Source organism: Acipenser ruthenus, chromosome 54, assembly GCF_902713425.1.
Source record: "Acipenser ruthenus chromosome 54, fAciRut3.2 maternal haplotype, whole genome shotgun sequence".
NCBI classification, from domain to species: Eukaryota; Metazoa; Chordata; class Actinopteri; order Acipenseriformes; family Acipenseridae; genus Acipenser; species Acipenser ruthenus.
The window spans coordinates 2930704-2948883 of record NC_081242.1 but is presented as its reverse complement, the minus strand read 5'-3'; the positions used below and the strand labels follow the sequence as shown (position 1 = coordinate 2948883).

The following is an 18180-nucleotide window of genomic DNA, read 5'->3' as shown; positions in this document are numbered from 1 at the left end:
TTTTTACAAAAACCCTTCTAAAACTAGAAAACACTGAGTCAAGCAGACAAGCGTTTGGGCTCTAGTGCCTTCATCAGTGTTACTGAAACTAGAAGAAACTGAGTCAAGCAGACAAGCGTTTCTGCTAATACCTTCATCAGTGTAATTTGTGTGTGAGAGATATTGGAAGAGTCTGTTTCTTCTCCTGTTGGTGTTGAGTGGATCTTGTGATATTTTTGGTAGTTCATCCAGAACTTCAATCAGAAACTATGCAAGATTTAGTAAATTACCTTAGAAACAATAAAAATATTGAAAGAAACGTAATAAATTCAAAGCAAACATTTCCACAAGAAGTCTTTATCAAAGTCCTCAAGTCATTGAATTTATTACGATTATAAATTCAGCACTATTAAGTGTTTAGTAGCTGTAGATTGAGAAAGCTTGTTTCTGATTGGTTCCAAGGTTGCGATCGATTTCACAGCGTCCAATGGTGACCCTCAGAACAACCAGTCTCTGCACTATATCGACCAATCACAGCCCAACGAATATCTGAAGGCCCTATCAGCGGTTGGGGAGATCTGTCAAGACTACGACAGGTACATAAAAAAACACAGTAAAAGCATGGTAAAGCATAGGCAAGCATTGTACAGTGGCTCTCAAAAGTATTCACCCCCCCTTGGACTTTTCCACATTTTATTGTGCTACAACATGGAATCAAAATGGATTTAATTAGGAGTTTTTGCCACTGATCAACACAAAAAAAGTCCATAATGTCAAAGTGAAAAATAAAATCTACAAATTGTTCTAAATTAATTACAAATATAAAACAGAAAATGGACACTGAACAGATAGGTATGGTAAAGCACAGAGAGGTCTGGTAAAGCATAGGGAAGCATTGTAAAGCACAGAGAGGTCTGATAAAGCATAGGGAAGCAGTGTAAAGCACAGAGAGGTATGGTAAAGGATAGGGAAGCATTGCAAAGCACAGAGAGGTATGGTAAAGCATAGAGAAGCATTGTAAAGGTTTTTTAATTTGGCAGCCTTATTTTATTAGCAAGGTTTTTTTTTTACGTACTGTTTTGTACATTTGTGAAGATCTTGAATTAAATGGAAATTCATTTTATTTTTCAGTGATAAATGTTTCCCAGCGTTCGGCTTTGGTGCTAGAATTCCCCCGAACTATGAGGTAGGTGACTGACAGGGCGTAACGACTCCCTGTGAATGGATGGATCACTACACTTTACATGATGTGTTGGGGGGGATCTTCCCACCAGCGAACAGTAGCCAAATTGAAGTAGATAATGATAGGAAAATCTATTTTGTGCATAATTTGTAAACTTCATTTAAAATTGTGCATTTTGTCATGCGGAAAGTACATGTACATAAGCCATCTATGCAGGCTTGGTTGGAATTTCATGTTCACATCTACTTATCTTCACATCTACTTTTAGATGTATTTTAGTATGTGCGATTGTAGGCTATAAACAAATAAGTTTGAAGTGTGATTTGTGTTTGTAGTTGTTAGTTATTATACATGTATACCATGTATGTAACACTTCATTATATATTTATTAAGCTTTTAAAATTACGATAGAACTCTCTAACCCAATATACAATTAATTGTTCAGTGAATTCCTCTAATCATGCGTTTTCTCTGGTACTCTTTGCTTGCCTCCGCGATAAATAAACTCCGCATGATTGGAAGTAGCCACGGAATACTTACAGTATTGTAAGAATATTTTATATGCATACAAACGTGTGAAGGTGGGAGTGTAAACTGTACATACAGTGTGGGGGAGTCTGACAACATTACAAATACGTTTAGGCAAAATCCACGTCAATGATCTCAATCACATTCCTAGTAGATCTGTGTGTCCTTGTACGCCTGTTCTTCATTCTTGTGTGGATTAGACACAGGTGTTATAAAAGCCAAGGACACATTGCAAATCACCTAAGAAACTTTATTGTAATATCTAATATGCTGTTTTCTATACCAAGATTTCATTATTTGCTCTTAGGTTTTTATTGGTATAATTCAAATAAAATCTACAGTAGAGGTCAGCTGTCATAATGTATGTTACCAGAGTTTAGATAGACTGCAGTTGCATTGATAATTTCTTGGTAGTAACATTACACTGGGTGCAAATAATGGTATATAATTTTAACAATACAACAAACGTTCCGTAAGGTTATAAATGGTTAAAACAAATGAATAAATCTCATTCATAACCACAAGTATAAAAAGGCTTAAATATTTTCTACAAATATTGAATTATCGAGGTTGTCTGTAAGAAATTCTCTGTATACACTCTCTGTATCATCGGCGTCACGGCCACGGTCTGTTCAAGTTCTATTTCAAGGTGAGTTATACACTCTTCATTAATTAAAACCCTCCTTTTCCAAGTGCAAATGAACTCCTGATAAATTATGACAATTAACACAGTGTCAGATTTGCACATAGTTCTTTTATTGCTCTGAGCACACTCTTAAACTCAGGGGAGACTTTTAAGGAGGACAGAGATTTTTTAAACTCCTGTAAGTGGATTGTTCGTACACTAGGCTTACAATATGTCCAGACAACTTTTTAATAATGAAGAAAATCACACTGACTCGTTTAATTTGAAGTTTTAATGAATCAGAGCAGTAATAGTGCTCCTTCAGTTTATTAAATGACTATATGTGGATTGGGTGGTTGCAGGCCATAGCAAATCCCAAGTAATAGGCAATCTGAGTGATCCAGTGCCTTTACAGGTTTAACAGCATTAATACTTCAATACAGTAATACAGGTATGGTTATCACATACCCAGTCCTTAGGCTAGCCATGCAACAAGCTAAAGCGCCCACCGCTAAATCCAAAAACATCCAATATATCACTCCCCAAAGCTAAAATATAATTCCTATAACTTATAGCAATGCATCAATATAAATTATATATAAATTCAAAATTGTTCTTACATTCCACTATATGTAAGTGTAGTTGTAAAATACAATGTAAAAACAAGAACTGTCTTTAAAGGCAGACTTCTGAATGCGACCAAACAGCAACCAGCTTTTTCAGAGATCCTCAGAGCATGGACCACGCAACTTGTAGTTAGCAAGTCGAGTGATACTTGACTGGGATTTTACCTCAGCTTTTTATAGAGCTTTTTCTCAATTGAATACATCAGAAGACCCAATTAAATCTAATTATTTGCTCTGTTTTGACAGCTCCTATCTTTAAGTGAACAATATATCTAAAAAGTACCGGTGACTCCTTTTCTAAAATTAATTGGACATGATCTCATGGTCCTCATGTTCCACCCCTCCTTCCTCTAAAAAATAGGTGAACTTGAGTTCACAGGGTCCTTGCTACCAAATATAATACAGGCAAATGTGTACATATATTAGAGAGATGTTTTAATATGTAACACCAGCTATTTGATTGTATTAACCTGGGTCTAAAATATATGTCCCCCTTAGCTGCATGTTATGTTACCTTTTTCAGTGTGTTGTCAATGGGCCAGTTTAACTTCATATACAAATATGTGTTAACAAAATATTGGACAAAGACTGTAGGGGTTTATCATAAGCCTTTGAATAAAACCACTAAGCATGCAGTGGCCAGTCCAGTTATTTTCATTTAAATTCAGGCTATAATGAACATGTTAAATATAATAGTCTCATATTAACTGTACCATGCTTGGACTAAGCCTGACCGCTCTCTGTTTCTAAAAAATCCCCATGCGCAAGCAGTTTTCAGACACACTGTTTACCTTCCAAGGCTAGTTTTTTAATTAATATGAAACTCTACTGTAAGCACATTTCCAAATTCACCACATTAAGTTATTTTTTGGCCGGATTCAAGAGACGCCTCGGACTGGTATCTTTTCGGATAAGAAGAAAGATTACATCCTAATTTTATAACTAAGCTCTCATTATTTTCTTAATATAATGAGGTACATACTCTTGTCTTTTTTAAAGCACCTTCCGTTGGTTATCATCCAAGGTTAATACACAGCAAATACAAATCCTGCTTTTAAGAGCCAACAACGAATCCTGTTTTGAGGTGCCAAAAACTAAGCCTTATCTCTTGAATGTCAAATGCCCTTCCAGAATTCTACTGTTTGTCTGAGACAGACTTTTAATTCTTTCACTTGTAAACTCTACAGTATCCCTGTAAATAAATACCTCTGTTTATTACTGCAGTAACACTTAAATAAATGCAACACTGTGGCTTTTTTAGTTTTAAATGCAACTCTGTCAAACAGTTGCTTTTTCTTTTGTAATACAAAAGCCTTCGTATTTTTGGCTCACAAACATCATTCCGATTAAAGTCGCTATCTTCCTGTTAAGAACTTATACTGTAGACAACTTTTCTAATTTAAATGAAATTAAATGAAAATAAGTTTTCATTAATTTCTATAATATAATAAAGAATATGGACATTACACCATAATACACTCCATTATTCTGTTACCAAAAGGTATTTCATTAGTTAATTTTTTTTAAAAGATCGCTCATTATAGAAAGACCTTGAATTTAAACTGCTAACGACCAGCGGGTCTCGCTTCAACTGCCAAAAAGCAATTTTCATGCCCAGTGCCGCTCTGCTACAAGCAGGTAAAGGTGAGGTCACCAATTTAATTATATTTCTTCAGTAGGTCCACTGTATACTACAGTTATTAAATCCAGTTTACACTTTATTGTCTTATGTTCAAACTTAACAGCTCCTCTGTTATAATAAAGCATTTACACTTCTGCTAGATTAAAATAATTGTTTTTGGCCTAGAGACTACTTTCAGATCAAGCTAACTTCTTTTATAAATAAGAAACTTGACTATGAATACACTCTCAAGCAAAGTCATTTTAATTAGGCACCTGCTTGGCAGAAAATGCATCCTTGAATCTTTAAACTTCAGACTGCTATACTTTGATACAGACTAACATCCTCATGCATTTACTTAAGGTTATTACATTAGGTTTCTTATTTTTAAAATCTCACAGTTTTCTTATTTATTGAAACACTTTTTTTTCTTATTATAGTAGAACCACAAACCTATTTTAGTTCAATTGTTTTTGGCATATTAATTGTGCTCCATAGAGTTTGCCATTCTGTTCTCGCTGGATCAGAATGTTTTGAGGCTCTGAGTCTAATTAAAAAAGATGTTTTTACCTGATAAGGGAAGTTTGGAACTTTCAGCAGGTCGGCCTGACCTTTTGATTTAAGGAGCTCTCTTTTCAGACCTTACCACATTCATTACATTACTGGGGAGTTGGTTCCAGACCCTCACAATTCTCTGTGTTAAAAACTGCCTCCTATTTTCAGTTTTGAATGACCCTGGGTACTTAGTGCTCAGTGCTTCGACGCCCAGTGTCTACGCCTCGACGCCCGCAGAACCCTGGTGCTTCGGCGCCCTCTGTGCACCAAAGCCTTGACACCTCAGTGCCTCTGTGCCCTCGGTGTTCAAGTACTTCCCAACATCGGTGGCTTTCTGCCTCAGTGCCAAAGAGCCTCGGTACCTCGGTGCTTCAACACCCTCAGTGCCTTCGAGGCTTTTAAGCCCTGTGCATCGGCTACCTTGGTGGCCTTGGTGCCCCTGCGCTCCAAAGCCTTGGTGCCTTGGTGCTTCGACACCATCAGTGTCTCCAGGACTAGACGCCTCAGCGCTTCAACGCTTCATAAGAATATAAGAACATAATAGTTTACAAACAAGAGGAGGCCATTCGGCCCATCTTGCCCATTTGGTTGTTAGTAGCTTATTGATCCCAGAATCTAATCAAGCAGCTTCTTGAAGGATCCCAGGGTGTCAGCTTCAACAACATTACTGGGGAATTCCAGACTCCCACAATTCTCTTTGTAAAAAAGTGCCTCCTATTTTCTGTTCTGAATGCCCCTTTATCTAATCTCCATTTGTGACCCATGGTCCTTGTTTCTTTTTTCAGGTCTAAAAACTCCCTTGGGTCAACATTGTCAATACCTTTTAGAATTTTGAATGCTTGAATCAGATCGGCACGTTGTCTTCTTTGTTCAAAACTGGATAGATTAAATTCTTTAAGCCTGTCTGCATACAACATGCATTTTAAACCCAGAATAATTCTGATCGCTCTTCTTTGCACTCTATCTAGAGCAGCAATATCCTTTTTGTAACAAAGTGACCAGAACTGAACACAATATTCTTGATGAGGTCTTACTAATGCATTGTAAAGTTTTAACATTACTTTCCTTGATTTAAATTCAACACTTCTCACAATATATCCAAGCATCTTGTTGGCCTTTTTTTATAGCTTCCCCAATTGTCTAGATGAAGAAATTTCGCAGTCAACATAAACTCCTAGGTCTTTTTCATAGATTCCTTCTTCAATTTCAGTATCTCCCATATGATATTTATAATGCACATTTTTATTGCCTGTATGCAGTACCTTACACTTTTCTTTACTTTACCAGACCTTACACATTTGCCATGTGTCTGCCCAGTTCTGAATGCTGTCTAGATCATTTTGAATGACCTTTGCTGCTGCATCAGTGTTTGCCACTCCTCCTATAGTTGTGTAGTCTGAAAATTTAACAAGTTTGCTTACTATGCCAGAATCTAAGTCATTAATGTAGATTAGGTCATTAAAAGAATTAATCTTTTATGCAGGATTTTGTCAAAAGCTTTCTGGAAATCTAAATAAACCATGTCGTATGCTTTGCAATTATCCATTGTTGATGTTGCATCCTCAAAAAAGTCAAGCAGGTTAGTTAGACACGATCTCCCTTTCCTAGAACCATGCTGACTGTCTCCCAGGATATTGTTACCATATAGGTAATTTTCCTTTTTGGATCTTATAATAGTTTTCATAAGTTTAGATATAGTAGAAGTCAGGCTTATTGGTTTGTAGTTACCTGTTTCCGTTTTGTCTCCCTTTTTGTGAATTGGTATTATGTTTGCAATTCTCCAGTCTGTCGGTACAACCCCTGTGTCAAGAGACTGTTGCATGATCTTGGCTAGCGGTTTGTAAATAACTTCTTTCATTTCTTTGAGTATGTAGCAGGGTGGCTAAGTGGTGACGTCAGGCCAGATGCAGAAACAGAAAATTGACACCAGTACTGCAGTGAGAAAGACGCTGTGGCGCCGTTTATTCAAATAACAAAAATAAATAAAAGGTTTAAACACAAAAACACTTGCTCACAGAGCAAAATATAAAAAGGTGAACAAAAACAAAATCTCGAACACAAAACAATACAGCTCAGGCTGGGCAAATTTTGTCACTGATCCTGTATATTTTAATTTTGTTTTCTTTTCGGTTTACCTCGCTCTCTCGCTCTCCCGCTCTCCCGCTCTCGTTCACTCCTCTGAACACCCACCACCAGTGCAGAGAGCTGCAGGTTTATATTTACTGTGGCCGAGGGGTTAACTATCAATTATCTCTGTACGAGGTTTTTAATTATTCCTGGCAGAGGACGAGCACTAATCTCGCCTCTGCCAGAACACGTTTTAAATAAAACAAAACAATAACAAAACATACGGCGCTTCACCGTCATATCTACAAAACAATAAACCATAAATAAACAATAACAAAACAATACATTGCACAGGGGTGGAGTGGAAGACCCCGTTCTAAAAATAAATAAAGAATATCAATGTACATGGCTCCTCGCCCTGTTACAGAGTACTATTGTGAGGATCTCATCCAGCCCAAGGGATTTGTTTATTTTAAGAGCTCCTAGTCCCTTTAACACTTCTGTCCTCTGCTATTCCTAATCTACATTCATGATTTAGATTCTGGTTTAGTAAGCAAACTTGTTAAAATTTCCAGACGACACAAAAATAGGAGGAGTGGCAAACACTGTTGCAGCAGCAAAGGTCATTCAAAATGATCTAGACAGCATTCAGAACTGGGCAGACACATGGCAAATGAAATTTAATAGAGTAAAGTGTAAAATACTGCACGCAGGCAATAAAAATGTGCATTATAAATATCATATGGGAGATACTGAAATTGAAGAAGGAATCTATGAAAAAGACCTAGGAGTTTATGTTGACTCAGAAATGTCTTCATCTAGACAATGTGGGGAAGCTATAAAAAAGGCCAACAAGATGCTTGGATATATTGTGAGAAGTGTTGAATTTAAATAAAGGGAAGTAATGTTAAAACTTTACAATGCATTAGTAAGACCTCACCTAGAATATTGTGTTCAATTCTGGTCACCTCGTTACAAAAAGGATTTTGCTTCTCTAGAAAGAGTGCAAAGAAGAGCAACCAGAATTATCCTGGGTTTAAAAGGCGTGTCGTATGCAGACAGGCTAAAAGAATTGAATCTATTCAATCTTGAACAAAGAAGACTACGTGGTGATCTGATTCAAGCATTCAAAATCCTAAAAGGTATTGGGTATTGAAACAAGGACCATGGGTCACAAATGGAGATTAGATAAAGGGGCATTCAGAACAGAAAATAGGAGGCACTTTTTTACACAGAGAATTGTGAGGGTCTGGAACCAACTCCCCAGTAATGTTGTTGAAGCTGACACCCTGGGATCCTTCAAGAAGCTGCTTGATGAGATTCTGGGAATAATAAGCTACTAACAACCAAATGATCAAGATGGGCTGAATGGCCTCCTCTCGTTTGTAAACTTTCTTATGTTCTTATGTTCTTATGTTCTTATGTTATGCTAAAGTTTTTTTTAAACTGGATAGGAACAGGTCAACATGTGGGGCATGTTGCACGTGTCCTCCTTTGTAAAAACCTGTGAAAAGTAATCATTTAATATATTTGCTATTTTTTTCTCTTCATCTATGATTTTGCCATTTGTATCTCTTAGACATTTTACCTCCTCTTTGAATGTTCTCTTGCTGTTATAATATTGGAAAAACTTTTTGGAATTAGTTTTAGCATATCTCATTTCTATCTCTCTCTAGGCCTTTCTAACTTCCTTTTTGACTTGTGTTTGCCGTTCCAAGTACTCTTTCTGTGTACTTTGTTCTTGGCCCCTTCTTATGTTCTTATGTTTTTTATGTAAACGCTCTGTAAAGTGCCTTTTTTCTCTGAATATTTTTTTTAATTGATCTATTAAACCATTTTGGCAATTTTGTTTTAGATTTAGATTTGTCTACTTTTGGGATGTTTTCTCTATTTTATTCCCAGTGCCGAGGCACTGCATTCACCTGTCCAGATGGCTCTCGCTTTCTGTGAGAGCGTTGCAGGATCTCCTCTACCACTGGTCCAAAAGTATGGCCAGGGGATTTAGGTGCGTCCAGTAAGGCGGACTTGTCCGGATCCGTGACCCTCGCCTGACAGCCACAGCTCTCTGCACGCCACCACTAAGCCTGCCAGAAACGCCGGACGTGGGGCCCCAGTGCACCAGCACCCATGGAGTTTCAGCGGAACCGCCCCAGGCAGTCTCCAAGGCAGCCTCCGCCCCAGCCTCAGCAGCCCCAACAGGGGCCCTGAAGGCTGATGGCCTCAGACCCATCCGTTTACACAACACCATCTGCAATACTGGCGCAATTGCACCTCAGACTCCTTGGTGCTGACCACCATACAATTCCACTCGGGACCTCCTCCCTTTCGAGGGATCACGGTCACATCCGTGAATGACCCTCTCCAGGTCTTGGCTCTCAGACAAGTAGAAACACTACTTCAAAAACAAGCCATCCGTCTCGTAGAGCACACCTCTCAAAGAGAGGGGTTCTACTCGAGGTACTTCTTGGTGCCAAAAAAAGGACGGCGGCCTTCGTCCCATCCTAGACCTGAGACACCTCAATGGGTTCTTGAGGGAGAGGAGGTTCGAGATGGTCACACACCATCACATCCTCCGGTCTGTCAGGCCGGATGACTGGTTTACAACAGTGGACCTGAATGACATGTAGTTTCACGTTCCTATCCGTCCAGTACACAGGAAATATCTCCACTACGTCTTTCAGGGGAGCGTCTTCAAGTTTTCAGTGCTGCCATTCGGCCTCTCCTTGCGGCTGCAAGGAATCAGGGTAATGAACTACCTGGATAACTAGTTGATTCGTTCCCAGTCCCACACAGCGATTGTGTTGGAGCATCTATCGAGGCTGGGTCTCACCCTCAGCATTACGAAAAGCCAATCAATACCAGTACAGAGTACGGTCTACTTGGGTCTCCGGCTGGATTCCCTCTGATGCAAGCCTACCTGTGCCAAAAATTACTGGGTCTGATGGCCGCAGCTTCGTCAGCCATCCAACTGGGGTTGCTTCACATGCGCCTGCTCCAAGCGTGGCTCAATGCCTTTCAGCTACACAACAAGCGTGACAGACACCGTGGGCTGACAGTGTCTCGCCTTTGTTGGGAAGCACTGCGCTGGTGGAGGCAAGCCCCTCACCTGAGTGAAGGCGTAAGAATGGGAGTGATTTTCAGTCGTCAAGTGGTGCCGACAGACGCATCCAACTCTGGTTGGGGGGCAGTCTGGGCAGGCAGAGGAGTCTGCGGATCCTGGTCGGGTCGCTGGACATCCCTGCACATAAACGCACTACAGCTGAAAGCGGTTCACCTCGTGCTGAAACATTTCCTCCCTGTGCTCCGCAACCAACATTTCCTTGTCCGCACGGACAATGTGTCAGTAGTTGCCTACGTGAACCATCAAGGTTGGTCCCCGGGGTTACACCGCATAGCCTTTCGGCTGCTGATCTGGGCACAGAGACACTTCCTGTCCCACCGGGCGGTACACCTCCCGAGAGTGGTGAACTGGGCAGCGGATCTCCTCTCCAGGGAGGGACCTCACCCGTCAGAATGGCGGCTGCACCCTCAGGTGGTGCAGCTCATTTGGAAATGCTTCGGGGGAGCCCAGGTCGATTTCCAGGTCGAACACTAGGGCTTCTTCCAAAGAGTGTTGTACACCTACAAGTGGAAATATTTTCAAAATTGGTGCATGGCCAGAGGCCATGATCCCGTGTATTGCCCTATAGCAGTTTCTGCAAGATCTGCTAGAGGCGGGTAGATCCCCCTCTACACTGAAACTGTACCTAGCAGCCATATCTGCATGCTATGTTCCCATTGACTCAGTATCCCCAGGCGCTCATATACTGGCAACCCGTTTTCTAAAGGGTGCTCGATGGTTACATCCTCCTATAAAGGACGTCCTCCCCGAATGGAGTCTAGATGTGGTACTGGAAGCTCTCTAAGGCTCTGTTTGAGCCCATACATGCCACAGAGCTGACATATCTTTCTATGAAGACAGCCTTTCTATTCGCTATCACCTCCGCTAAGCGGGTCAGTGAGCTACAGGCACTGTCCGTGCACAGTTCCTGTGTGTGTGTTTGGGACAATGGAAACAGGATGTCGCTGCGCATGAACCCTGCTTTCCTCCCCAAGGTGATTACAGCTTTTCACTTGAATCAGTCAGTGGAACTAGAGGCTTTCCATCTCCCTCCCTTTTCGGAGGAGTCAAATAGGAGATTAAATTCCCTCTGCCCGGTTTGGGCATTGAGATGCTATGTGGATAGAACAAGAGCACTGCATCAGTCTGACCAGCTCTTCACCTGCCATGGTGAAATGACCCAAGGTCAAGTAGCGACTGTCCCATTGGATTGTGGACACAGTTTCAACTGCGTATACTAATGCCAGCCTACCGCCACCTGGGAGGGTGGCCGTGTGCTCAAACAGAGGTGTGGCTACGTCATGGGCCCTCTTTAGAGGTGCCTCGTTGACCGATATTTGTACTGCAACTAGCTGGGCTACTCCGCAGACATTTACCAGGTTCTACCGACTTAACGTTGTAGATCCCTCTATGTCTTCAATAGGCACCAGGGTCCATGAGGTTACATGCTCACACCACCAAACACTAGATGGCGGTAGCGAGATGTCCCTCATTTGCTGTCTGCTCATTCTCCCTCACGACAGCTTTGGTATACTTTCCCAAAAGTATTGTTTTCGAATTGAAAGGGAGCGATAGGTTATGGATGTAACCCCGGTTCCCTGAAAGAGAAGATGACCGCCAACTTTGTGAGGTCGCATCACTCACAATCACGGGTTCAATGCAAAAGAGACTGAATCTCCGTGCAGTGACTATTTATTACATTGGGAGGCGGGACCAAGGATGTCACTCCCTGGAGGGGCCTATCAGCAGCTTTGATATAAAATGCTCAACAATTACCTGACAAGCAGGCATATCCCCAAAGTATTGTTTGGCGGTCATCTTCTCTTTCAGGGAACCAGGGTTATATCTGTGATAACGGATTTCCTTTTAAATTCCCACGAAAACAAAAGTAACAGTCGCAAGAAGCACTGCTCATTAAGATATTGACATGCGTGTTCTTTCATGCAGCGTGGGTTAAATAGAGGACATGACAAGAGTTTATAGCAATTAAACACATTTATTGTCTGTCAATGCAGGGTCCACAATGCTAGCACTCACTGAAAGGCAGGCGAAGGCAGTTTTTATTATTAACAGAATGTTTCCTCAGTTGCAGAACTTGCAGCGTGGTGCTTTAGCTCCAGCACAGAACATCAGCTGGACGTATGTACCATGAGCATGCAAGCAACCAACTAACTATAACACTACAAGCATCTGTTCTAACTTGTTCGTCACGTCTGGCTGCGCAGCCTTTTTATTGGCTAGCCTGCAGACGGACTATAACACTAAAACTGCAACAAGCATTCATTACATATCAACAGAATTTCAGAAATCACATTAGCAGGATTATTTAATAACAAAATAGGCAAAACGACCTCTTGAAAATGCCAAAATCAATGCTACATACCGATTTGCTGATTAAAAATGATTGTATTCTTTCGATTCTCTTGTAACTGTCTTTGTTGTCCCTCTTGGCAGGTTTCACATGATTTTCCTATTAATTTTAACCCCAACAATCCTGAATGCGAAGGTAAGACAACCTGGAACGCTTACAAATGTGAATTTAACCGAATTTTGTCAAAACATCTGTCTGCTATTTTACTTTCTTATAAAGTGTCTTTATAGAAGTAAGAGCCAGCGTCATCTAGTGATCTACCAGTCTGTGTTGCTTTGATTGTGAGTTCAGGAGCTGCTCTTCAGTTCTAGTTGTCTGCCATAGACATGTGTAATACAGGCTAAATCAGCCAAAGTGTCTAGAGCCAGCGCCATCTAGTGTTATTTTGGAACAAGTTTGTTTTGCTGGCAATACACTAGCTGTGCTCTAGATGGCGCTGGCTCTTCTCTAAAGACACTGGCTGATCTGCTCTACACATGTCTATGACAGGCAATTCGAACTGAAGAGCAAGCAGCTCCTGAACTCACAGTCAAAGCAACACAAGCAAACATAGTACACAATATTTAAGCAGTTGAATGATTGATTGAAACATCATAAAAAAGATAAAGGGAGTCAAAAAACCTTAGTATTCAAAGCTACTTCTTTAAATTATCTTCTTTTTGTTGTTTAATCAATTCATTAAATACAGTCCTTCAGTGTATTGTCAAAGTGAAAGGTTGTAGGGTGTATGAACTACAATCCTTAGCAGAGCTGGTACCCTTATACAAGTTTACCACTACCACAGTAATTGTTGCGGTTTTCCCCATGGCACTTCTATGCATTTATAGTTTACCCTGGTTTGCCATGTTTGTTAATATGCTTTACCACACCTATCTGCGCTTTTCAATGCTTCCCTATACTTTACCACACCTCTCCGTGCTTCAAAATGCACGCCTATGCTTTACTATACCTCTCTGTGCTTTACAATGCTTCCCTATGCTTTACCATACCTCTCTGTGCTTTACAATGCTTCCCTATGCTTTACCAGACCTCTCTGTGCTTTACAATGCTTCCCTATGCTTTACCAGACCTCTCTGTGCTTTACAATGCTGCCCTATGCTTTACCATACCTCTCTGTGATTTACAATGCTTCCCTATGCTTTACCACACCTCTCTGTGCTTTACAATGCTTCTCTATGCTTTACCATGCTTTAACTGTTGTACTTTATCACATTTTGCTGTGCTTTTACTATGAGGAAGCTTTTATAAGTGTTAGTTTACCATGGCTTGTTTTTTGAATATGCTTTACCACACCTTTCTGTGCTTTACAGTGCTTTACCATGCTTTATACTTTAGTATGGGACACTATTATAAGGGTTAGTAATGGTAGCAATAGCTCTACTTAGCTTTGCTGAGGTTAGCAGCTCTTACTGATGCAGAATAAGATCTGCAGTGATGATGGTCTATCTGTGTGTCTGGCAGAGATTAAAGGGGTTATTGATGCCTACAAGCGCTGCCTCCCCAAGATCCAGCTGTATGGCCCGACCAACGTGTCTCCAATCATCAACCGAATCGCCAGCCTGGCTAGAGAAGAGCTGAAAAGCAACGCGGCCACGGTAACCCTTTCACTACCTCCCTCATCATTGAGCATTTAAAGGGCTACTCTCTCAGCTTTCAAAATCTACAGCTCTGGCCAAAAGTTTTGCATCACCTGGAATTTTAGGATTGAAAAGCTATATGAACATAATTTAGATATTTTATTTAACATCAGATACTCAAAGAAACTACAAAATGATATCGCAAAAGTCTACTGAAAGCCATAATAGTAGTATAGTAGTATTTCATGTTAGATTTGGAATTCAAGTTTGGTAAGTTTTCATTAAAGCAGTACCATACTTCCTGTACCAGATGTCTGTTTCATCCTCCGGGTTACCCAGGAAGTGCAACACTATCTGATAGCAGGGCTTGTGCAAACATTTCTTGAACCCAGTGTAGTACCAGATGTCAGCTTTTAGAATGAAAACCCATATCTGCTATTATTTGCTGTCTTTCAAAACTGTGTATTTGAGGCCTGTGTAGCGAACGGAAGTGCGGTAACACTTTCCATTGAGTGTCTGTAATTACTGTGTATTTGCATATGTAACAGGGCGAGGTGCCCTGAACATTGTTTTGTTTATTTTATTTTATTTTAGAACGGGGCCCCCTCCGCCCCTGTGTTATTTTGTATTATTATTAGTATTATTATTATTGATGTATATGACAGCGATCGCTGTATGTTTTTGTTTTGTTAGTGACGGCGTAGCCGTTTTTGTTATTTAGTAGCGTCCATGGGAAGCCCCATCCACATTGTAATTAATAAACTCGTGCAGATTGTGGCCGAGGGGTAATAGAATAATTAATTGCAAGCTAGTTAAACCCCTCGGCCATGATATAAAAAGCCTGCAGCACTCTCAGTTCGGGGTGGGAGTTCAGAGGAGGAACGAGAACGGAGAGTGGAGAAAATAAGAATTAAAATAGGAACAGTGAAGGCAATCTGCCCAGCCTGACCTGTATGGTTTATTTATTATTTAGTGTGCGAGATTTGTTTTGTGTTAACCCTTTTATTTTGCTCTGTGAGCGTGTGTGTTTTTTGTTTAAATATTTTATTTTATTTTTTGTTTTGCAAATAAAAACGGCAGCCAGCCGATTCTTTTGAACTGGTGTCAGTTATCCTTCCTGCTTCTGCCGTGACATCAGACCACCAGTCACCCTGTCACAGCATAGCATTTACTTAGTAAATACATGTGTACTTAAACACAATTGCAATGCTATTATGCATAGTTACAATGTACTCAAGGTTGCTAAGCCTTGTTTCTCTGGTGGTCGGTTTTCCCTGTGGTTGTTCAGCCCTGTTTCTCTGGTGAAGTCGGTTCTCCTTGTAGTTGCTTAGCACTGTTTCTCTGTTGGAGTTGCTTCTCCCTGTGGTTGCTCAGCCCTGTTCCTCTGTTTGAGTCGGTTTTCCCTGTGATTCTCAGCCCTGTTTCTCTGTTGGAGATGCTCCTCCCTGTGGTTTCTCTCTATGATTCCTTGCGCTGTTTCTCTGCTCTCCTCACAGAAGTACTACATGCTGCTGATTCTGACTGACGGCACGATCAGTGACATGGCCGAGGCGCGCGACGCGGTGGTCAGTGCGTCCAGCCTGCCCATGTCCATCATCATCGTGGGTGTGGGCTACGCAGACTACACAGACATGAGGCTGCTGGACGGGGATGAGGGAACGCTGCTGTCCACCAAGGGACAGCCGGCTCTCAGGGACATCGTCCAATTTGTGCCGTTCAGTGACTTCAAGAACGTGGGTCCCCCATCCGTCTGTCTGTCTACCTGTCTGCTTGTCTGTCTGTCTGTCTGTCTGTCTCTCTCTCTCTCTGTGCAGGTCCCTGATGAGGGATGGATGTCTCTCACTCTCTCTCTGTCTCGCTGTCTCTCTGGTCTTCTGTCTCTCACAATCTCTGTCTCCCTGTCTCTCATGTCCCCTGTCTCTCACTCTCTCTATCTCTCTGTCTCTCAGGTTCCCTGCCTGTCATGCTCTCTCTGTCTCTCAGGTCCCCTGTCTGTCACTCTCTCTCCATCTCTCAGGTCCCCTGTCTCTCTCTCTCTGTCTCTCTGTCTCTCAGGTCCCCTGTCTCTCACTCTCTCTGTCTCTCTGTCTCTCAGGTACCTGCCTCAGGCCTTGCGAAGTGCGTCCTGGCTGAGGTTCCTAAGCAGGTGGTGGAATACTACGCCAGTAAAGGAATCGGACCAACGCAGCACAAAACCAGCTCTCCCAGTCCCCCAGCCAACGACTGATAAACCCAACCAGTAACCACAGACACACAACACTGAACTGACCAGGACTTTAAAACCTGTTCCCTTCCCTCTTAGTATAGCAGCACTATCACTGCTGACCATCTTTAAAATCCATTTTCTTACCTCTTAGTATAGCAACATTATCACTCAATGACAAACGGTTCGACTAGGAGTCTTTTTCAATGTCGAAGACACTCAGAAAGATGAACCATTTGTTATTGAATTGATTATGTTTCTTTCAACATTTCCAAATTCAATACTATTGCGTGTTTGCTAGTTATGGATAAGTTATTTTGTCCACACATACATACACACATACATACATACATACATACATACATACACACATACATACATACACACATACATACACACATACACACATACATATCTCTCGATCTCTCTCTGTATCTCTATTCAATCAGTGTATTCACACAATGGTTTACTGTGCATGGTGCCTCTCCTTTATTCTCCCAGTGTGTGACCCTCAAAGTGTTTGAAATAAAATACTGACTAAATAAAATCATAAATGGCGCTCTTGTCCTTAACTCTTAAAGGGAGACCACACATCGCTACTGTTCCGACCCTAGAAGGGTTCAGATTGCACTTGGATTTTTCAAGACAGTGATTTCTATAATTATTGCCCTCTATTACTTGCATCTATCTATCTATCTATCTATCTATCTATCTATCTATCTATCTATCTATCTATCTATCTATCTATCTATCTATCTATCTATCCTGTTGATTACAACAGATTACAGGTTTAGATGTTGTATTTCAATACAGTACAGTCACCTGTCTGACTGTGTGTCTAATGTCCATGTTGGGCTCACTTCATGTTGCAGGAGGGGGCAGGTTAATTCCACTCTGGTGTACCTGATGTAGTTTAGACATGATTCTGAGAGCTCTATGCGCCGCAGGGTTTGCTTTAAACTTCTGAAAAAGTCCCCAGGATGTGACGAGTGAAACAGAAAACGATACAAAGTGACTCTGAAAGAAGAGGAGGAAGAAGAAGACTTCAGACAAGATACAGGAGGGGGGAGTGAATGCAAAGGGTGTGTGTGTGTGTTTCTGTGTGTACCATCTCTGTCTGTTTGTGTGTGTTTGTATGGTTATGAGTGTGTGTTTCTCTGTATGACTTTGTTGTGTGTGTGTGTTATCTGTGTGTTTGTGTCTGATTCTTTGTTTGTGTGTGTCTGATATCTGTGTGTGTGTGTGTGTGTGTGTGTGTCTTTGTTGTGTGTGATATCTGTGTGTGTGTGTGTGTTTCTGTGTGTGATATCTATGAGTGTGTCTCTTTGTTGTGTGTGTGTGATATCTGTGTGCGTGTATTTCTGTGTGTGTGTGTCTCTTTGTTGTGCGTGGGAGTGATATCTCTGGGTGTGTGTGATATCTATGTGTGTGTGTGTCTATTTGTTGTGTGTGTGTGTCTTTGTTGTGTGTGGGAGTGAGGTTTCGGTGTGGGTTTACACTGGCACAGCCGGTACATCTTATCTCTTTGCTAGCGCATCCAGCACATTTCCCCTCACCCTGCTATCACTGCGATTACTTTACAGCCCCCATAAACACAGATGACAGGAAATTGAATAAATCTCATAACGACCTTGGAGACACACAAACATTGCAGAGCAGCAGATGGTCAACGCTTAACTGAGCAGAATTCAAGCGAATTTCATTATTATAAAACAGAAACTCCATCCCAGGAGCGCTGACCATCT

At 41.2% G+C, this 18180-nt stretch overlaps 1 protein-coding gene across 2 annotated transcripts in view; it reads left to right on the top strand.

The window, feature by feature from the left end:
• The window catches only part of LOC117398256 (copine-6-like), a 33271-nt gene extending 16278 nt beyond the window's left edge, over positions 1 to 16993 (top strand). Inside the window, exons 11-16 of one of the 2 annotated variants that reach the window (XM_033997211.3) lie at positions 442 to 575; positions 1111 to 1165; positions 12739 to 12790; positions 14117 to 14250; positions 15729 to 15965; positions 16328 to 16993. In XM_033997211.3, the coding sequence (XP_033853102.1) occupies positions 442 to 575; positions 1111 to 1165; positions 12739 to 12790; positions 14117 to 14250; positions 15729 to 15965; positions 16328 to 16459 (744 nt within the window). In that variant the 3' untranslated portion in view covers positions 16460 to 16993. The remainder of the gene's footprint in view (positions 1 to 441; positions 576 to 1110; positions 1166 to 12738; positions 12791 to 14116; positions 14251 to 15728; positions 15966 to 16327) is intronic. The other variant, XM_033997210.3, reaches the window with a different exon arrangement.
• Positions 16994 to 18180: the final 1187 nt, after the last annotated feature.